Source organism: Centroberyx gerrardi, chromosome 7 (genome assembly GCF_048128805.1).
Source record: "Centroberyx gerrardi isolate f3 chromosome 7, fCenGer3.hap1.cur.20231027, whole genome shotgun sequence".
Taxonomy (NCBI): Eukaryota; Metazoa; Chordata; class Actinopteri; order Beryciformes; family Berycidae; genus Centroberyx; species Centroberyx gerrardi.
Window position 1 is genome coordinate 18,323,498 of NC_136003.1, and position 23,261 is coordinate 18,346,758.

General features: G+C 46.1%; 1 protein-coding gene across 1 annotated transcript in view; it reads right to left on the reverse strand.

The window, feature by feature from the left end:
- The window catches only part of adcy9b (adenylate cyclase 9b), a 29,157-nt gene extending 11,860 nt beyond the window's left edge, over positions 1–17,297 (reverse strand). The window contains exon 1 of the mRNA XM_071908415.2: positions 15,485–17,297. Coding sequence (XP_071764516.1) covers positions 15,485–17,297 — 1,813 coding nt within the window. The remainder of the gene's footprint in view (positions 1–15,484) is intronic.
- Positions 17,298–23,261: the final 5,964 nt, after the last annotated feature.

Consider the following 23,261-nt stretch of genomic DNA (forward strand, 5'->3'; position numbering starts at 1 on the left):
AGCGACTGTTCAAAAGGAATAAAATGAGTAAAAACGGTCTCTCAGAAAACTGCCAGAACTGAAAGAAATAATCAGAAGTTGATGGCTGAGCGAGGTCACAAGAGTTTCCCCTGTTCAGCTGCGGCCTGCCCTCTCCATCAGTTTCTCTCCATCAGTTTCTCTCCATCAGTCTTTGTGAGTTAAGTCAAAATAAATGTGTCGCCAGCTAAGAATCAGAAAATACAAGGAGGCATCATTCATCGGATCATATCGATGACCCCTGTTTTCATTTGGCTTTCAGTCCAACCCTTTTGTCAGATTAACCATTGCCCGGGGTTGTCATTCCTGCAGCCTGGCACCAGTAGAAGTCAGTGGGGTTTTGAATATATGGAATTTAAAGAGGGGAGTCCATAGCCGTCCCTTTCACAGGTTAATGTGGACATAGTTTTCATTGATCCCATCTCATTGCCTGACAGCTTGGGTCAGAGGATCGCTTCAGATGGCAAAGCCCTAACAGCCACAGAGCAGCAAGATAAATCCCCATCGACCGCAGGGTCTTGAAAGATGTCTGTTATCTGTATGTGTGTGTGTCTATGTGTGTGTGTGTGCTTGTATGAGAGGTTATGTAGGTTGAATTGTGTGTTTGTGTTTCTGTTCTTGATCATTCCAGGACAATCCCTCGTCTTTACGATCCGACCTTGTGGCAGCTGCAATTGCACTGTTGTCAGGCAGTAAATTATGGCTGTGGTAAACAGTTCTGACCAGCTGGCTTCATTGTCCAATTCAACAGGGTGCAACATCAACAGAATACAGCTGTGCTGCGAAGTCAAAGTGTGTATGGCCTCACTGCAGGGAAAAAGGTTAGGAGACATCAAGCTGTCTGTTCCAATTGATGTCCCTTGTTCCTTTCCAGCTGTGTGTGTGTGTGTGTGTGTTTGTCTATACATCTGCCAATCTGTGCACATTTGTCCAATGATCTGTGTCCGACTGCGTCAGTCTGTGTCGTGGGTACATGCGTGTGTCGGCCTCTCTCCATCTCTGATGACCCTGGGCTAATTGAAGAGCACCATTAGTGGCAGTCTCTGGGCTTTATGGGACTTGAAGTGTCCTGTCCTGTGCTATCAGCTGACAGAGAACAGTAGATAACCTTTCCCTGTGAGAGCCTGCCACATTATCTGCCTCTCCAAGCCTCTTTGTCCAGGACAGAAGCGAGCGACATGAGAAAAGCACTAAAGCACTTTGTAAACAAATAACACCCTTGCCTCCACTCCTCCCTTCCTCCACATCCACGCTCTTCTGGGACAATGGCCGTCCCTGAACCCCTCTGTCCATGATGCTAAGAGGCTCGATGTAGAGGTTGTGTGTGACACACATAAATACAGCCAAACATACACACACATAAATGAGATAGCCACAGGAAAAGATGGACTAAACACACAGGTTGCGACTGCAGTGATCACGTCCAACACTGTCAGTGCAACTCTCTCTTTCACCAGACAGAGAGACGACAAGCTGGGATGCAATAAAAGCACACTAAAAGAAAGAAGGACAGGAGGTCAAAACATCATTCAAATGTAAAAAAAAAAAATCTAATTTTACCCAAGGGATACATGATAGAAGAAAAATTACAAAGAAAAAAAGCACACCATGGCCACAGGTACAGCAGGCATAAATATTAAAGCTTTTGGTTGTTAATCACAAAGCAACACATTTCTGTTCAACTCTCATTTGCACCCCAAGTGGGATTGAGCAGCCAATGTTACTGTCCCAAGGTAGTTTGCTAAAGGCAGCAGAACGCAGGGGGCAACTGAGAGAGAAGGAGAGTTGGCTGATCTGCTCTGACTAAAGCAAACACGCACCCACACACACACACACACACACACACACACACACAGCATGTGCCTGATCTTCTGATAATGACATGTTTGCCTGCCAGGGCCAGGTATCGGAGCAGGAGGGCAAGGGAGCAGGTGGCGCGGAGAAACTAGCCTCGCCTGTCTTGCCAGCTCTCCATGCCAGTTGGCACCGCCAGCCAGCAGCCACTCCCTCTCTCCGCTGCGCCCCCATCCTGGGATATACATCCTGTCCCGGCTGGGGGGAAGAGGGCAGGAGGAACAGGACGAAACCTGTCCAGTTCGACAGGCTATTTAGGAAGACTTCATTACTGCAGCATGGTTAGCAGAGGAGAGGGAGGAGAGGAGGAGGTTGAGATTAGGGAGATTCGAGGAAAGGTAGAGGGTGAAATATAATAAAAATCAAGGGAAAGATAGAGTGAGTCCGAGACAGACAGAAAGAGAGAGACAGGGAGAGAAATGAGAGATATTGTCTGTGCCATCTGTGAATGAACCCATTCTGTCAGAATACATGAAAGACACATATGCATTTTTCATAAGGGATCATCAAGGGATTCACACTGTCATTTCTGACAGTAACATGTCGAGTGGAGGGTTGGTGTGTATGTGTGCGTCCCGGGCCAAGGACGGGTGGAGGATCGGGGGGGGGGGGGGGGGCGGGTGTTGACCTTCCTCTTAACAGCTGAACACTTTTTGCTGAGCCCGGGTTACTACTGAGGCATTAAAAGACATTTAGGGAGGCGAGCAGAATTATTCAAAATGTCAAATTGGGGCAGCCTTTCCCCACGGTGGGAGAATGTCAAGCACAGGAACAGTTTTCAAAAGAGGAGGAGCGGAGAGGACTGTTTCATATGCTGAGTTTGCTAACAACAGACTGTCCTCTGAATAATATATAGGAGGGGATGTTTCACACTTCGCTCCATTTACTACATGCATAAACAACAGTGAGCAAGGTGCTGATTCTACTACATGTAGATTTTGCATGTGTGTTTTATACCTCTATGCATAATGTGTATTGGTTTGCATGTATATTCATGCTAGGCTACTTTATGACGAGGGATGTGCATAGTAGACAACAACACACTTCATCAATGCCCTTCATTATTTTATTATTCACCATTTACTTCATTATTACTTATTTAGTATTTCATTTATTTTTCATTAAAGTAAGTCGTTGTCGTAGTCATAAGTAAGTTGTCATGCCCGCCCTGTTGATTTGACAGTGTTAGGGGTAAGAAGTAATTAGATTACTTTTTTGTGGTAACTAGTAACTTAATGCATTCGTTATTCAATTCTTATAATCCGTTATTAGTTACTTTTTAAAATCAGAATGTAATTACTTTTATTTTTCATTCATACTGTTTAATTTTTGTTAGCACAAATTAAAAGAATAGTGCAGTATGTTTTTGAAGTGGGTATTGCAAAATAACTCGGTTACCTTTACCTTACTTTGTAACAAAACTAGCTACTTTCTATGGCGAGTAACAAAGTAAAGTACCTAAATACTTTTAAAAGTAACTTCCCCCAACACTGGTGCTTGATAAGCAAGCTTTTGTAGATTTGAGGCAACTAATGTCATGCCTGGTATTTATCCTACATGTCAAAATCAATGAAGCACAGATTAAACAACTTGGAGTTATTTATAAACACACACTTGGAGACTGCAGATAACCCATAGTGACCTCTTGGTACAGTTACATAAGCTTGGGTCCCGCACACCACCTGGGCTTTCTCAGCACATTAGCTGGCCACGTTTGGGACAAAAACACTTTGGGAGCTCTCTTTTCTAAACGGCCCGTTGCGTCAGAGTGCTTCTCTGCTTACAAACTTCACACACACACACACACACACTGTCCCAGCAGAACAGGCCAAACTGAGGTCTCTCTAACCCTAACCGCTTTACAATCAACAATATTTTGCTGTGAACTGAGTTCCCATCTCTCCCCTTCATGACCCCATCCTTCCCCTCTTTCTGTCCCGCGCTCCATCTTGTAAACAGGGATGGCATTGAAGCATAAGGGTCCATATTTGGCTGGTGTGTTTTTCCTGGCTTCAATCCGGTCCCGCCGCAGCTCATTCAAAACGACAATAGAAACACTTGACATCTCTCCAAAGTCTTTAACTCGCTCTCTTTCCCGCATCTGTCTCTCCCTCTCTCCGTTTGTTTTGTATTCTGTACCTCCGATCCCTCCATCCTCGACAGTCCCCGGCTGTCATGGTCCGCTGGCAGAACAATAGACACAGTTGACATCCCTCCAAAATCTTTAAACCCCCCGCCCTTTGCTCAATGGCCTATATTCTCTCCCTTTTTTTGTCTATCTGGCTGTAACTCACTGTCTGCCTCTCTCTCTCTCTCTCTCTCTCTCTCTCTCTCTCTCTCTGTCCCAAATCCAGCTATCCACCCTGTTCTTTTGTGTCCAAGCCGATATCCGTGTGCCTCATCACCACATAGGCTTAAGGGGCTCTGCTTTGAGAAGAATTGCCCGGGCTGACATCATCCCAAAAGCTCAGACTCGCTTTCCATCTCTTCTTTTTACACTGTCTTCTCCTCTTCCGTCAATCTCTCCTTCCGTACACCCTCCACTGAATCCTAATGCCCCCACACCCGTTTCTTCTAGCTCATAACGGCTGCCATAGGGCTCCATGCCATTCAGCACATCTGTCCACACTGCAAAAACACCCTTAACAAGTCTGTTAATCTAGCATGGAGTCTTAAAATCTTGCTTTTTTAAAATAAAACAAAAAACAAGTGAATAAATCTGTCAATGGGGAGTATAATTTCACTTATTAAGTACTAAAGGTGACTATACTTTTGCTGTCGGGGCACCTATAGGTCTTAGAACACCCTGCCCAAGAAATCAGTATCATCTTTTAAATCCCGCCTCAAAACTTACTCTTATGAGCAGGCTTTTGTATAATGCCCTATTTTATTCCTTGTTTTATGTTTTATTTTACGAGCTTCTTTTATTCCTGATCCTACTGCGTTCTTCCCCTCTCATTCTCCACTCCTTATCACAAAGTTTTTCAGGTGTCTAATTGCTTTTTGTGTGCTCATTTTATGCCTTTTCTGCTATCCTATATCCTCTCTTTTAATGATTCTGTAAAGCACTTTACTGACTCTGTAAACCACTTTGTTTTGAAAAGTGCCATATAAATATAGTTTATTATTATTGTTATTACTAAATGAGTTGCTAAGAAGGCCATTTTCTGCAGTGCAGTGAGAGATGACGATGCAGTTTGGAGGATACAGTGGCATAGTGCAGCTAAGCAGTCACTTTATTCTGCTCCCTGGTAATGGAAAGCTTGGGTTGGTTCACCTTTTACAGACTTTGCTGTCTAATCTGTATTGTGTACTTTTCAACTCACAAAAGCACAGAGGGTAAGTCTTACCACAAAACAAACCTATTTCTAATTAATTCCTAGGCTGGAGATAAAACAAAACAAATCAATAAATAAACCCATCTTTTCTGTGGCAATCTCACCACTAATTGAAATTCAATATCATCATGCTGAATTGCCGTTGACCCATAACAACTGTGCGGAGTGCATTAGCGCTCTTATTGATGAAATATAGTGACTGGGTTTGTGGGGCTTGGTAAATGATCGCAGCCAACAGCTAATACACACAAAACTCTCCCTCCCTCTCCTCCTCCTCTCATCTTCTCCTCCTCTAAGCCCGTTGGCACGAGACTGTGCTTACTCACCGTTTTGAATAATGGCACCTCCATCAGGGTTGATGATGGAAATGTATCTACTGCTGAGCACTGTGCCACTCCCCAAGGACTCTTTAAAACCGCCCAATGATGAAGCAGGAGTAAACGAGGATACTAACTACAGGCTTGACTTCTCCTGCAGGACCCCTCACTCATATCCTGCCTGAGAGCGGGAGAGAAGTGTGCACCTTTATGCGTGCGTGCATGTGCGTTGGCGTATTGACCGGCATCCTCTTAAAAAGCGGAAGTGAACTGGTTCATCAAATCTCACGGTCAAGCAGAGAAAAGCGGGCCGGAAAACAATTCGATACACGGCCTGTTAAGATAAGCATTGCTGTTAGGTTGGTCGATGCATCTATCATTTGAAAAACAGCGGAGGCGGGAGTGACTAAACAATGCAGAGAGCAAGGTGGCAGCAAAGGGGGCGGGTAGCCTTGATAGATAGATAGAGAGAGAGAGAGAGAGAGAGAGAGAGAGATGAGATGAGATGGAGTGAAAGAAAGTGATAAAAGGTTGGGGAAGGACCTCTGTCAAGAATATATCATGCAGGTACTTAGCATGCACACGCACACACACACACACATTCATGCAGTCATCAGTCAGCGACGGCCTTTAGGAGCGACAGCATGGGGGAGTTCCTGGGGCGATAAAATATGTGGCCGGAGTAGCAGCTGACAGCTGGAGGAGACCCAGGAGGGCTGTCCCACACTGAAGCTGAGCCTGAGGCAGGGAGCTGAGGCCGAGGGGCATGAGAGAGGAACCAGCCGCACCACCTCCACACACACACACACACACACACACACACACACACACACACTATGTAAGACAGCATCTACATGATATGAAATGACAGAGACTAGGAGGACTATAATGTAAAGATTAATAGCCATAGATAAGTCTACATCGATACCATAGAAACATGGGGAATGAAAAAGATAAGAAGGGGAGTGAATAGGGGAAGAAGTGGGGAGGAGGGGAACGAAAGGAGGACTAGAAAGAAGAGCAGGATGTAATGGTGAATGCTTTTATACACACTGTGAGCTATATAAAAACCAGTAGCAGAGGGAGAGGGTGTGAGAGAGGAGCAATAAAGCAGACAGGCTTCCCATTCCTTACAGCAGGAAAGAGATAAAATTGGGCAGAACAGAGAGATGCTCCAAAAATGCATTTCACAGTCTGCACTGCTTATAATAATAATAATAATAATAATAATAATAATATAGTCATGCACTTTTAAACACTACACACACACACACACACACACACACAGATAAGAACACATCTGTCTTGTACGCATAAATACATTCATGGAGGCAAGCACATTAAAACTTTGCACACACACACGCACACACGCACGCACACACACACACTCTGTGCAGGCTGAGTGCAGCAGCAGGCTTCAGGGTGGACCGGCTCCCCGTCATCTCCCCTCATTCATAATTCACGCAGCCATTTATCACACACACTCCCCGCTGTGCACACTAACGAGTCACTCCAGCAATGGGCAGCGCACAAAACGCGGCTGAGTGTGTGCGCATGTGTACGTGTGGGCGTTTGCATTTAGTATACTTGAAAGCAAAGTGCAAGGAGTGTGTGTGTGTGTGTGTGTGTGTGTGTTGGGGGGGGGGGTTATGTCACCTTAAGAGTGAGCTCCATCCGTCAATGTCAGCAAAGGCTAGCGTGCGCCTGTTAGGAGGAGCGACGGCATTTTCTGTACCCTTGATCACAAAGGGGAACAGCTTACAGGATGCATCAGTGACTCATGATGCCAATTTATCTCCCGAGCATCGGCATGACCGTGAGAAGAGCTTATAGCCCCGTGTGCAACTCCACTCGCGCCGTATCAGCCGAGATCTAAATGGAGTAGCAAATGTACAGTGAGACAAAGACAGCAGGGGAGCGAAAGGCGGAAAGATGGTTTCACATTGCTTCCACTTTTCAAGAGAGAGTGGGAGTGTGTGTGTGTGTGTGTTTGTGTCCGTGTATGTGTGGCTTTATAGCTGTAGCGGAGAAGAATCGCTGCACGTGTCCATCTTATGTTTGCTGAACTCACACCACACACACGGCCTTCGACTGACTTTTACCACCAATATCAAAGCCAGAAGTTTCAGCTGAATAAAGTCAAATTGGCCCCCCCATCTCCCAGTCAGAGCACCAGCCCTTCCATCTAAAAAGATCCTCCAGTCTCCAGCTGACCCTCAACCCCCTATATAGCCTGTTGCCATGGCAATTAGCCTTGGTGGGCCCAGGGTGCAGGGCTAGTGTGTATCTGGTCCTGCAGATGGGAAATGTCCTCTCCCATGTGTTGTACTGAGGCTAGTATTGTGACTCTGTGCCAGCTGGGGCAGCACAAATGTACATACAGGATGAACATTAAGCAGCACCTCTATCTATCTTGTTATTTCACTCTGTACCTCACGCTTTCTCTTTGCTCTTATTTTCTTCTTTCCGTCTCCATAATCTCTCTTCCTTTCTTGCCTGCCCCCCCCCCCCCCCCCCCCCCGTTTATCCATCTTTTATTCTTTCTCAGTCTGCGGGAGGTGAAGTTGTGTTCACAGGAAGATATGAGACCAGATCATCTCGGCACATTTGCATATGTGAGAAGTCCTGCGGTGTTTGATAACAGATTGGTGTGCCGCATGCTATCAAGGAGAGAGCGGCAAGAAGATTCCCTTGCAATCTCTGGCTGCGCTGAACCGTGTTGACATTATACTAAAGCATATCAAGACGGTGTGATATCATCTCCGTTACGCGACATCGTAAATGAGATATTTTGTCCCCTAGGGTAGTGAAAGGAGTAAAGCTAGATTTCAACTTGAAATCTACTTGTATGCCTTTCCTTTCCAAGAGCCTAATAAATATTGCAGGTGCAAACACTGTAAGCAAAAACCCTTGTGGTCTTGTTAGAAACTTTGTAGTTTGCAGGAAAGGAGCAATGCAGTCCCATAACCCAGGCATAGTATGTATACTGTCCTGCTGCTGAGATCATCACCTCCTCAATACCACCCCCACCCCCCTCCACCACTCACAACTTGACTGATTTATGGGCTAATTACATGAGGAAGTAAATGTCTCTCATGTGGCCACCTCAACACAACAGATCAGCGCATGGCTGCACTACATTAGCTATGCTCCCCACCCCTCCACCTAATTTAATGGTAGCTAATGGAGCAGCTGAAACATGGAGGCAGAGCACATTACTCTCCCATTTCACCAGACCGGGTGCCGCGGGCATAACTAGACGCTTGGTAGACAGACGTCAATATTTGTGTTAAAAGATTCCTAAGACTGTAACGGATTCTGGGTGAGTCTCTATTCTACTTTTCTAATATATAGAAACCTGTACTCACTGTTTCTGCAGTACTGGTGACCATTGGTAAGCAGCAGCCTAAACCGGAGAGAATACCGCCCACAACTGCCGACTAATTACAGCAACCCCTCCAACTCATATCCAGGACACCTGACCTCTATCCTTGCTAGACACTGTCTGATATTAGTATTGATTTATATCCTCCCCTTGTTGTTGTCTAAATGAAAAATGGCTATATGCTGCTGAGCAAAGCGAAACAGCATGTGCTAGACAGCATGTTGTGTTAGCATGCTCTACTCTACATGTTACATGTCCTGTGCTTATGTTACATGCTAAGCCGTGTCAGCTGTTAACACGCGTGGTTCCTTATCAGACAGACAGTGGTGGCGGCTGATATCGGGCTCTCTCATCAACCTCGCCCTGGGTCATCTCTGTCACAGCAGATAGAGGCAGGACACTTCACCGCTCAGCCAACAGGACAGCTGTCCCCTACAGGGGGACTGAGAGGTCTGCGGGTCCTCTGACACTCAGTCCTCTTGTAGGGATGAAGTGGAGCACAACAGGATACATGGATGTTCAGAGCAGTATTAGTTCAATAGAAAGCTCGCTGGGCTGAGCAGATAAGATTATTTACAGTTCTTTACAATGATGTGCTTTCTGCCTCGCTCTTGATCCTGAAACTCGTTACACCACGAGTACAAATCTTTTAATGCCCGCCGGGTTGATCTTCGCCATCATAAAAGTGAAACAGCAATACCCTTCCTCTGCAATGCTCCTGAATGAGTACAGGTAGCCCAATCGTGCTGAGTAATAGGTGTGACACAGCAGAATAACATCAATGACCGCAGCTATAAAATTCAGCTAATTACCACATCGTAGACCTGCAGTAACCTTGCCATAATGGCCCCATGTTTGCAGAGCAGGACCCAAGGGATCTGGATTAGCTCAATATGATAAGGCCAAAGATGTTAAATGGCAAGAGTGCATTGCTGTAGGCTACAGCGCCATGCTGTGCTGAACTACAGGACGATACTGTTCTAGGCAGTATGATGTATTGTGCCATTACTCTCGCTGCAGAGCTGTAATCTACTATGCAGAGGCAAGGTGTTCTAGGCAGGGCTTGGTGTCTGCAACACAATATAGCAGTGCAGAGTTTAGATTCCCCTCAGCAGCATGTGAACAGTCACATCCCCCTCCCAGACTTAGATTAAAGGGCCGCTACAGGCCGCAGTATGCTGTGTAATAGTAATCCAGGGGATCTATTTACCCTCAGTTTTATAAACCATCCCCACAGCTTAACCACACTATTGCTCTATGTCTGCGCCCCCCACCCCACTCCACCCCTAAGCCACTCCACTCAAAGCACTCCACTTTGCTATCGACCCCCCTGTCTTCCTACAGTATAGCTGAACACCGTGTGTGCATACTGATTTGGACTCAAGAGTCTAGACAAAAATTATGCCAGGTATTTGATTGCTGGCTGGGGTAGTAGACAGCTGTGTGTATATTAGGGTGAAAAAGCCAAACAGTTTAACTTTTTCTCAAGTGCAGCGTTGCACAGACAGACACCCGGGCGTGTGTCAGCACACACACACACACACACACACACACACACTGCTCTCTAGGTGTAAAATCCAGAGGCTTAAGTGTCCACAGCCTCCCTTTCTCTCCCTGCGGTTTCCCCAGCAGCCCGACGCTGAGGTCCAGTTACACTAGCTTACGGTAGCGGCGGTTAGACAACACTGCTGTGGTTCTGCTCCCTCGCTGCCCGAACCCAGCCTCAGCCTGCAGAACTGCAGCACAGCTAAAGGCACATCTCTCTCTCTCTCTAGTTCTCCCTCACTTCATTTCTCCATCCCTACTTCTTTTAGTGTAACCTCCAAACCAGCCTCATTTCTCCCCGTCAAGGTCACAGGTAGCAGCATTAGCAGCCATCAGACTAATGCTCGATTGAGCCTCAGGCAAATACTGCGCACTTTGCTGAGTGACAGTACATCCCTATAGAATAGCACTGGCAGGGTGGGGGAGGAGATGTGTGAATGTGTGTGTGTGTGTGTGCATGACTCTCCCAAAACTACAAATGGCTTCCCCGATAACCAATACCTGCTGCAGAGCATGAAGTAATAAGGCCAAAGTGAAGGGAAGCAGAACATTCATCATCAGGACTATTTGCAGCTAAGTTCTGCTCTGTGCTCCAATCAGTCCTAATGCAGCTAATCAATTATTGCTCTGAAGGCTCAAAGGTGAACAAGGAATCGGGACAAATTAATAACGTGGACCAGAATACAATTATCTTTCTCAAGTCTTTTTATTGCAAGCGCAACCCCTGGCCTTGGTCGATTCTCTTTGATATCCACATGACAAAAAAGCCTTTATTTTTCCCTCATCATAAATTACACCGCCATGACAGCCTCATTATAGGCAATCAATATCATTTTCAGTGATAAAAACGACTGGCGGGAAGCTGATGTGTTTGGGGTCGGGAGAACATCAGGCCAGTGCGGAAGATATGATGATGGAGAATTACTAACATTAATCACTTTAGCCAGGGAGATTACCCAGTCTTGCTTAATTAGAAATCTCCTGCAGAAGGGGAGAAGAGGTGGGGGGTGGGGACACAGTTGCCCAGCAGAGCTTAGCTCAGCAGTTAAGTTGGAAAAGGTCACACTCACAATTTCAAAAATGAACCCGAGAACATGCCTCACCTTGGGCGATTGGTTACTGGGAACCTGCACATAATGAGCATTACTGTTCTGAGTATGGGACTACGCAATTATATGACAGAGCCGTCAGGAGCCTGAATGAATGAAAGTGTACTTCACATCATCAATGTTGAGCTGCTAGTGCTCAGCTGGGTGATTTCTCTTATTTTTAATTCACCCAACTCGACTAAAAAATGTTCTGCCTTATAGCAACAGCCTGGAGGAGCTGATACAGGGAAGTTGAGGTTACGCACGCACATACACAAAATGGGGAGATTCCCAAAACAACCACAGTCTTCAAATGTTGCCACTAAGCCATTCCACTGGAGCAGTTTGAGTGCTTTGTTCAAAGAGACTGTGGCAGCCGTTAATGAGCGAGACGGGAGAACGGCACTTTTCTGGATACCATGACCCTCCAGTCAAAATTTTGCTTATGCAGCACATAAGGTTAGCCCACCACCTGTCTGTTTTTATTTATTATTCTGACAACACCGCTGTAGTAACAACAGTTGGTGAACAGTTGGTAATGATTCCATTAACTGCAGTTGTTCCATTGCTCCTGTAAAGCGTGACCATTAGTCGACATCAAGACGCATGCCGTTTGATTTCCCCTGCAAACAAAGGCTGTTTTTTGTTGGGAAGAGATCCATCTCTGGCACTCAGCTGTGATTCTGTCATCACCAGAAAGATAATAGAGCCGTACTGACAGCCTCCTCCGACGGGATAATCTTCTGCAGGTGCCATCATTCTGCATTAGACACAAAGGAAGGACACAGCCAGGTACTTTCCAGGGAAACAGCCAAATATAGCTCCCATTTCCAGTCAGCCAAACACACAACACAACAGGGGCTGGGCTCACGTGCAGCCCCTTATAGAGACAACCACACACGCAGAGAACAGGGTTTCGGGGGTGGGGGTGGGGGTGGGGGGGTTCTGCAGAGCCTGGCGGGGAGTACTGTTCAGAAGTGCTTTTTAAAAGGATGATCTCAGCATGTTGCTCCAAGGAGCTGTGCTGTGGTTTGAGATTTATTGGTTGCCCTTGAAGCTAAACGCAATGTTGTCAAACTGGCTAATCTGAAGTATGACGCTTGCTTTCACCCACTAGGATGTAGAGCTAGCTTAAACATCTCCATTTGTCTCTACAACCACTGGCCTTGGGTCAGTGCAGAGGAACCCAACAGGATGCACCTGTAACACTCAGCTGACCACTTGTGGCTGCACTCCATGAGAATTACAATGAGCCACAAATAGCTTACAATTAGACTGGGGAGCTATAAATAAGAGAGTATCAACTGTTGAACATGTGCACCTAAGGATCTGACTTTTAAAAAAAACAAACTTGACTCTAGCCTTGGCCTGAAGATTTGGTGGAGCTCTAAAAACTCTGACAGGCCCAAAGCCAGTGGAAAGTGAGACATCACACTAACACGAAATGAACATCAAGAACACAGAGAGGACAGCTGCGCGCCAATCGGTGTCTGGGTCGGAGCAATTTACTCCTGAGCCGGGCAACCAGGGGACCCGCCGTGGCCAAGATCCATGGCCGGCTGCAGCGCTACCCAAGTGATTTACACAGGCTGAGCTAGACAGTAGAGGGATTTTTACAGCACCAGAGCACAACTCTCCTGACAGCCAGCTCTCTCACTGGCACACAGCAAATCTACAGGGAGAGGATAAATCTTGGGAGGTGAACTGAATACATGATGTAGGCAAGAAAGGAGTGGAGGAGGAAGAAGAGAAGGAGGGGGCAGTAACACATTTATCCTCAATGAAAAAAAAAGAAGAGCAGGTGCAAGAGCGGTAGTCCCTCATTAATCTAAGAGATGATGGGAAAATGCAAGCCCCTAAATCACTCCTGCTGGCTGGTGAGCAAAGGGCACTTTCCCTTCATCTCATTCCTCGACTGGTCTAGCAAACAGCGTGGATGCCCAGGCCAAAATAATGTAAATCTGTGCAGGCAATTTGACAGGCAGCTTGTTGAAATGCTAAACCCACTGGAGCCGCTCTTGTTATGCAATGTTACTGTGCCCTTACTGTAACATGAGTCATGGCAGACTGAAAAAGATGAATATACAATGACAGCATAGGATTTTAAACCCCCATATTTGAGATGGAAAAATGTGTTGTGTAGTACAGTATAGATCTGACTGTTTGTTTATATTTGTGTATATGTGTGTGTGAGAGAGAGAGAGAGAGAGAGAGAGAGAGAGAGAGAGAGAGAGAGAGAGAGAGAGAGAGAGAGAGAGAGAGAGAGAGAGAGAGAGAGAGAGAGAGAGAGAGAGAGGAAGCACAGCTACAAGGAGATGGAAGAAAAAAAACAGATACAGAGAGACAGGAGAGGAGGAGACAGACACTGAAGGGAAGGGGGAACAGGGACTGGAGAAGGACAGGGGAGGGAGACGGCGAACAAAAACGGCACAGATGCTCTAGGACAGGCGTCTGGGGACAGTTTAGAAGACACCATTTCCCTGCTATAAAGACAGCATAACTGAGCCAACTGCTCCATAAAAATGGGCCCTTCATTGTGTACTGTAAGTGTGTGTGTGTGTGTGTGTGTGTGTGTGTGTTAAACAGACTCCAGGGGCTGTCACTGTCAGAAGTGGGGTCTGTGACAAAGAAGAGCCCGACAGTCATTTCCAGCTGACCAAGAGAGCACCTGCAGTGGTTTTTGACACCTGTTTGGTAGCACTAAGATTCAGCCTGGCACTCTGATCCCACTGCCAAGCCACTGCTGGCATTCGCAGCATGCACATACCTGCTTGCGTGAAAAACAGCTTCTCCCACCCCTGATGTCGAATACAAGTTTGTGGAAACAGGCGCGGGTGTTTGACCTAAAAATGCAGCTCTCTGCAGGAGTACAGCGCTGCGCATATTCAGTAGATAGGACTCCACACAGTAACAAGCCCAGCCAACCAAGGCACTCCAGGCCTATAATACACTGTACAACACCAGACGTGTAGCTTCCAAAATGGCTTGGATCTACTGAAACTGACACAAACTTGAAATGCATGTGCAAATTCAAAGGGCAGATCAACACCATCTGCAGTGCTTTAGTCAGATGCTGTCACTTCATTTACACTGGGTGATAATCAGCAGGCCTTAAATGATGGAAAGAGCCATTAAGCGCACGTCTAGCTACATTGGGGCAATTTGCATAAATGTATCAAATAAAAGCTGCAGTCAAGCAGTTTAGAGGCGAGACAAAGAGAGAAGATAGGGAGGTGGAGATAAAGCTGCTGGAAAATCTCTAGAGAAGACGGGCAGAGTGGCATAAAGTGGTAAGGCAATCCCCCTGGGGTTCAAAGCGAGGTTAAGAGAACAGGACACATTGAGGACATCTGGGAGGCAATGTAATTGAACAAGGGAACAGAGCGCGGGCAGAGACAGGACGAAGGAGAGGATGGGGAGGAAGTCGACGTCTGCCTGTGCTACAGTCACATAATACCAACACCACAGAGGGCACCCCTAACAGACCAACACTCTTGCCGGTCCATCTGTCCTGGTTATGATATATGATGCTAAAACCTGGTGTCGACCTTGACCAATGCCACTGCTCCCCTGCCACTAATTTGGTCTACCTAGGGGGTGAACCACTGATATGCTGGCACAAGGAGACATTTCCTCAAGGGATGACAGGGGAGCATTACAGGACATAAACTAAAGCACATAAAAATGCCAAAGCTTGTAGTCTTAACGTGGCTTATGAAAGAATAAGTGAGTTTGTAGGAACTGCCATTGACCTTGGATTTATTATTATTGTTTGGATTTAAGCCAAGAATGTCTACCCTTTTCATATTGCTATACTAAAAGTAAAAATTGTGCATTTTGAGGCATAAAATCCAGTTGTGGCATAAATTATGGGTCACTCAACTCACTATATCTCTACTGGGCATGCTCATCTATGCCTTATTTTTGTAGACTACGTACCTTTGAGCTGGTCAGCCACCACACTCTGTCCTACTCTCTCATTGACCCGTCCATCTTCCCGCTGGTACCGGTCATCCAGGAAGTTAGCGGTGGCCTCTGATAGGTGGACCTTCCCAGCCACGCCCAGTTGCTCCATTAGGTTTGCCAGGTTGACATCATTGGACCAAACATCAAACTTGAAGCGCTTCATGCCCAGGATACCACACAGGACGGTGCCTGTGTGGACACCCACCCGCATGTTGACCATCTCCCTCTTCTCCTGGCAGAACTGTTCAATAGCCTGGATCATGCCCAGGCCCATCTCCACACAGCAGTAGGCATGGTCTGGTCTGGGTTCAGGGCAACCAGCCACACAGTAGTAACAGTCTCCCAGAGTACTGATCTTCTCACAGCAGGTTAGCTCACAAAGTCGGTCGAAACGTCCAAACAAGTCATTTAGAAGTCCCACCAGGGCATGAGCAGACTTGTTGGCAGACATTTTGGTGAAGCCCACAATGTCTGCGAAGAGGATGCTGACGGGCTCCATTCGTTTCATGTTGAAGGGTCTGAAGATGATCTGGCCTCGAGGGATGGACGTCTTCTTGCGTTTGTTGTTCTTGGGGCTGGAGATGGCAGCTGCTGCACCACTACTGGAGTAACGTTTAACAGAGCCGTCGCCTAGCTCCTCATCACCCTGCTTCATCAGTTCATCAGCCACTAATCTGGGCATGACAGAGTGGATCATCCGCTCCTTCAAGGCTTTCTCCACCTCCAGATCTTTGCCATGCATGATGGCTTGACCCACCTTGAGAAAGGTGCTGCGTGACCGCACCTCGGACATGATGAATAGGTGCATGCCAATAACATGGGCGCACAGGTGAAGCAGGGCTTTGGCTGGGCCCAGCCAACTAAGTGTATCCCAGTCTGATTGAGAGGCTACACCCCAGTCCTCCCCCGTCTGGGTCAGGTACAGCCAACCCAGACTCTCAAAGAAGACAGAGTAGAGGAGCCCCAGCAGGACGGAGGCAAAGAGGCGAACATGGAGAACACTGTATAGCAACAAGAGAACCTCTATGCAGAGGGAGAAGGTCCCCACAGGAGACAGACAGGGGGCCCAAGAGCTCTCTGCCACCATCTTGTCATAGGACAGGTTGTATCTGGGCCCCATGCCGCTGAAGTCTTCCACATCAAACTTAGGGGGGAGAGTCTCCAAGTCCCTGAAGCCTGATGTCTGGATCTGGGGGGCCAGGGTCAGGGTGAAGGTCACGAGGATGAGCAGCAGAGACACCTGGTTGTAGCAGCGGGAGTAGAGCCTGGTGAAAGTTAAGAGGAAGAGGAGGAGGCAGAAGAGGAGGAAGGAAGCGGTGGGAAGGAGAAAAGCTGTCCTGTCACAGCGGGAAGGGTTGGCAGCAAAGTACAATCCCCAGAGGAAGCCAGCCACAGCCAGGTAGAAGAGCACATAGCGGAACCGCCTCTGTGTCTGGGGGAAACACCTCTCCCTGCAGGCCTCCTCCAGGATGGAGGAGTCGAACTTGGGGTCCCAGAAATGGCCGGCAGATCTCTCAAACAGCTGAGGCATCTTCTTATGGGTGCGAAGGCTTTTGACCACAGGCCTCCTTGCTCCGGACTCTCCAGAGCTACAGCTGGAGGAGATGCTGTATTTGCAGTGTTTGGATCCCCCCATGAAGCCTCCCCCGATTGAACCCAGTGGCCCGCCTCCGTGCTTGTGTTTGACACTGCTGCCGATCCTCACAGAGACGCCCCCCTCTCCACTTGAGTCACAGCTCACTTCTGTGTTGTGAGGCAGCAGTTGCTGATGTTGGGGGGATGCCATGTTGCTTTTTAATCTATCCAAGATTAAGACTATGCAGAGGGAATTAACAGTAATATTAGAGACAAGGCAGATAGAGAAGTAAGGCAATGTATGGATCCACAGTATAACAGGCCAGGGAATGAGTGTGAATTTTTTTTTTTTTAAATGAAAAAAGGATAGAACGGCACAAATAAATTCTTCGGGGAAACTCTGCTAAATTAGCCGTATAGTACCAGCAGATCTTTCCAAGATTTTGAGTAGTTCATTATTCCCCCTCTTGACGTCAATCCCTGCATTCCTCTACCTTCCCGTCTGTTTTGACGCACTTGAGACTGCAAGGTTCACCCACTGCCTGCTCTGCTGCAGTCCAAGTCCACACAACTGCTCTGTTTCACTCATTGGAAAAACATTTGGGACAACTCAGAAAATGACATAATACTGTCCGTAAAGGGCAAAGCTGAGAAAAGAAAAACGAAAGAAACATTTGAATGTTACTATATAGATTATCACCAAACAAAGTATGAAGTCTGGAATTTCAAATCCTGTTAAATTATATTGTTTAATGTTATCTTGGAGATCCCGGTGCCATCAAAACATTAGGCGTGTCTTGTGCATGTCCATTCCGGCTTATCCATACAGAAGTAAAGGAGAGTTGTGCTTTCCGTTTCCACTGGGAAATAACAGGCTACTTCACACGGTTAAGCACACTTTGTTTACAGGACAGAACTTCATCCAAAAATAAACCTCCGCAGTGGTTGTTTTGGTATCCCTAAAAAGACTAGAGATGTGGAACTATTGCTTGGCGAGGCGATCAAGAAGGTAAGGTTTAAACTTTAAGGCGCAGATCAACTCCAGCTAATGGGAACAAGAACGCAAACACTGTCACCAAAACTTGTTATTCTCCCCACATGCTCTTTGCTGCAGGGCCTAATCGCAAATATTCCCGTGGATGGAGCCCCGTCCTTTCCTGAGTTCCCACTCCGGAGTCTCCACCACCGCTGCGTCTCCAAACGCAGAGGGGATCCTGCGCCCACCGACGTCCGCAGTCTATTTGGAGAAGACCAACGCATGAGACGCGGGTGCACGGAAAACCACAAAAAAAAAACAGTCAATCTCGTTTTATTATAGGACCTCAAGTGTCAATGGCCCGTGCGTAAACACACTCTTGCAAGGCTATAGGCACCAACCGGTATTGGTCCAGTGTTGAATCGGTATTGCTTTGGTATCCACAATCACACCAAATGTCGCCAATTCAATTTCACAATGCGCCGCAAGAATATCCACGTCCAGTTCGGTTTTCCAGATTTCCTGATCATGCCGGTTCTAGCTTTTCAGGGGTGTTTTGAAAAATGACTGTACATTTTCATTGTCAGCCGCACAGAGGTGAGGCAAAAAGGCAGTCTAGAGTAGCCTATATGAAGTCTCGTCCAGTCCCTCCTTTGCTCTTAAGGAAAGTTTGCCCACACCAGCAGCCTTTTTCTCCCATTAAATGGCAGACGACGAACGCGTGGAGAGTCGAGCTAATTAGAAGGTCTCCACCTCCACTCCACGCCCCCCCCCCCCACACCATCCGACACAAAGTCCCACAGGTAAAAACAAAGTGCTGACTCGATCCAACGACTTTAATTGAATTGCATAGGATGCTCACGATAATATCTTCTTCTTGTCTCCAAACAATTCCCCTTTAATTGAAGACAGATCGGATGTTGGATCGTCCCACCTTCCCATTCCCTGCATCATCCACAGTGTGTTCCTTATGAGATTGTCTTATCTCCGCTATCTGAGCATTCCCTGTCCGGTTTAGCATCGTCGACACCGACACCATCATAAGCCGCTGTGTGCGCTACCCAGGCACAGCGGACAACGCAGTCGCCACCGCCACCATCTTCTGAGCGCTGTCAGATTCCGCCGTCCAGCCGCGCGAGTATTGTGTGTGTGTTTGTGTGTGTGTGTGTGTGTGTGTGTGTGTTACCACTGTCAAGTCAGTCAGAATAAATAAATATAACCTCCGGTCATCTCTTTCAAAATAAAACTTGAATATGCAAACATGTTGCAGGTTGCAACGTTAGTAGTTTAGTAGCCTGACACAGTACCAAAGTAAAACTAAAAAAAGGCATGTATGAAGGAATCTGCAGAAATTGAATAGCCTACTAGCCTTTTCCCCAAAATGGCCTACAGCCATATCGGCCTATATAGGTTAAGATGGAACAAGTAGGCTACACGACGCAACCCCAAAGCACACTGTATACCAGACATGTTGTAAATATGTCTACTAGCCTATCTTGAAATGTATATTTTTCCTCATATAGCCTAGTGGCAGGCCTGTTCCTCCGGGCTCTATGGTTGCTCCTATACTAAAAGTGACACATTAGCCATAGGCTTTTATTTTGAAGACAGGAATCGCTTTGCTTCCGTGTTTTTTCTGGCTGCCGGTAGCTGGCTTGACGCTGCCGTCTGTGTGTGGCAGGCAAAGGAAAGGAAGGGGAGACTATTGGTAGGAGGGGAGGGGAACCGTGGAGGTACGTGCACGCACTTGGGAGAAAGGAAAACACTGAAGGGTGGCGAGCACGTAGGCTTTTCGGGGAAGGGTGGGGGTTAAGATTTTTTTCTATTACCCGCAATGAGCGCACCCCAGCCTCCAGTTTAACGCTGGAGCGCCTCCACCTTCTCCACCACTGGACCCGATAGATTTAGAATACACTCTGCTTTATTATTATTGCATGGCTCTATTCATGGGCTTATGTGTAAAGGTAGTGGTTTGAGGCGTAAACCATTCGTAGGGAGCACTGCAGTGGATAATATTGTTTAAGTAATATAGGAATATTATAGTGATGCCATAGGAGATAGAAAATACCAGAGAAAAGTATGACAAGGTCACTATAAACTCACCATTGAAAACTCACTATCATAGACACAATATACTGTACGTTCCTATATGGATATTAGGCTATAGTGTAGGGATTATAAATCCCTAGGAATATTAGAACAATAGCCTATTATAGTGATTTTTAACTGGAGAGAAAATATAATGTGCCAGCAAAGTCTGCTACAGCATCACTACGTGTAATGTTTTATTCTCCATCCGATAGCCTAATAGAATATTAACCAGCAGTCTTCTGTAGTCAGCGCAGGGACTTCAGAGTTGTACAGTAGAGTGAGAGACGATCCCCTTGAGGGATTGTGCAAAGGGAAGTGCACACTCTTGAGAAACTTCCTCCTCTTGTAGTCAGTGTGTATGTGAGGGAACGACAAAAGTGTGTCCTTTATGAACGGAATAAAAGGGAGACTTCCACGCTTTTAGATCAATGTAATTTTCATCGTTTAATGCTGACGTTTCGGGCCAGTCATCCTTGTAATAGGATAGAACTTGTAAACACAGAATAGCATTTAGATGGGCTTCAAATCAGAGGGTTTACTTTGCAGCTACAATATGTGTTGCATAATCAATTCAAACAGAGAGAATTTGCATTAAGCAACAAACTATATTTAGCGTGCGCGCGCTTGTATGTGATTGTGTATGTGTGCATGCGCATGGGCCACCCTCTGCATATTGCATACACGGGCTTCTGTTTTTTGCATGTGTATCGTTCCTTTATTTGGATGCCTGCATACTTTGTGTGTGTGTGTGTGTGTGTGTGTGTGTGTGTGTGTGTGTGTGTGTAAAATCTCATTTTTACACTAAAATTGCAATTGTAAGAGAGTCAGTTATTTTTTAAAACAAATTCTTGAAGCAGGATTTCTAGGACAACACTTTAATCCAATGTATAAAAGCATATTATTCAAACAAGTTTTAAGTTTTAAGTTTTAAGCCCCAATCTGTAATTGCCATATGATGCCCTTGTTGAACCACTGGCTTTGTTTATGTTTTGATTTTAAATCTCAACTTGAAAAGCCAAACGTTCTCTTTACAGTTGTATGTTTTTTTTAAAGTAGGCCTAAAAAGGCTACTGTGAAGTTTGAGTTGGCACATTTTATGAAAGTTTTAACTATCTTATTTCCCATTAGCAAGTCAAACTCTTCTGAATCGATGCAAATGCCTAAAAATAATGTAGTGTTTGCTTTCATTTGGGGATGTAATTCCTTTTAAGATATAAAACTTGCATAGACATTATTTAATAAAGGATGGGTGCAGTGGTAATGTCACTGTGATCATATAATAGTTTTTATTTCTCTCATATTTAATTTTCTGTCTCTCCCCACATCTAACACTAAGATACCCCTCTTTTGCCATTTCACTGGCAGATTAGTAATAATAGCTGAAAGGTTAATAGAAAAACATATTTGAATCAGCTGGTCCCTAGCTTGGCCCTCTGTCAGCTCTCTACACTATTTCAGTATCCCAGGCTTTAGTTTGTAGCAGATTAGTCTGAGCTGTGGCAGACTCTTCTCCTGGGACTCACCTGGTCAAGCGGTTCACTGCAGATATAGAAGAGGCTTAGAGGAGAATGCTTACATACAATTACACATAGCTGCCGTTCATTGTCAAAGGGCACAGAGAGGGAAACCACACACATGGGCACACGTGCATTCATTTGTGTGTGTGGGCACCTTTTCAGTCATGTAGATAGATCAGTTGTTTGGCATGCCTTAGGGACATTCACAGAGACACACTTTTACTTTGGACTCAAGTTAATTTTTATAGGAGCGACTTGGTACACTACTATCAAATCCAACAGATACACTGACTCACACCCAGACACACACCACCCACCACACACCACACACACACACCACCCACCACACACCCCTCCCCACTTCCAGTCACGACAAACTGCGCAATGCAGCTGTGGGATAAAACCAGGCTTTCGAACCAAAAAGTGAGAGATTGGACCTTCAGCGTATCCAGAATCTTGACAACAAGCTATCGCAACATTTTTCTGATAGACGGAACTGGGGAAAGGGCTATGGATGGAGACGGGGGATCTGAGAGAGTACAGTATACACAAGAGGGAGCAAGAGGGAGAGAAAGACAGAAGGAAAACATGAGCCAAGATTTCCACTGCATCTGCACTAAACCACAGGTTTTAATCTTGAGTGTGCCTGCTTGAGCAACAATTTCATCAGAATAACCACAATGTATCACTATGCCTGGTCAATCAAAAATCTTTATTCTTGATGATCAAGCTTCCAAAATTGGGCTAAGATTAAGTTTCAAATGTACACCAACACAGAAATGAATGAACAACTACTTTAATGGGACACACATCCATTCCAAAATTAATTCACAGGCAAATTAAAATGATTGATACTGAAATATACCGAAAGCACAACCACACAATATCAGTTACCCCGGGCTACCACTCCACTCTAGGTAGCCTGGGTATGTAAATTGGTGCCATGTTGAGTGTTAGTGGTCTGTATAACTTTTTACACTCTTACACAGCACTCTCTAGTGGGCATGCTCTGGATCTGCAGTGTAAACGTAGTGTATGCCGGAACACATTGGTGGAGCACACACATCCAAACGAATAAATAAAGCCAATATGACGTCCCTTTGGAGTTTGTTTGTTGGATTCATTTGCTTTTGCATTATGCCTAAGAGTTTCCCCTGTTTTTTTACTGTGTGGTCAGGAAAGACTCTTTGTACTATGGGGTTAGTGAGGGAGGACACAGAGGGAGTAGTGCATACTTCCATGAGTTAGCCTGGTGCTCTTTGGATGCTGTAGTAGTTAATGCCTACCTGCTCTCAGAGGATTTAGGGCTCTCTCTATTCAGACAATTCCCCTAGCTCATACTCCTGGGAAATTCATTGAGGTAGGCCTGCGTAAGGACTTGGATTCGCTACATGGCATGTATCTTTCCAAGCCCTTCATAGCTTTGCCAGGGTGTAGCGGTCCGTGTTTATAGGGCTTTCTTCCTTCCACAGAGGTCAGGGGTCAACTCATGAGTCCTCCACTTCGCCTTTTTCCTCTCCACCACTCCCAGCCCACATTTTCCTTCCCTCACTCCCAAGAAAACTGGGCATCGGAATTACTTCGATAAAAT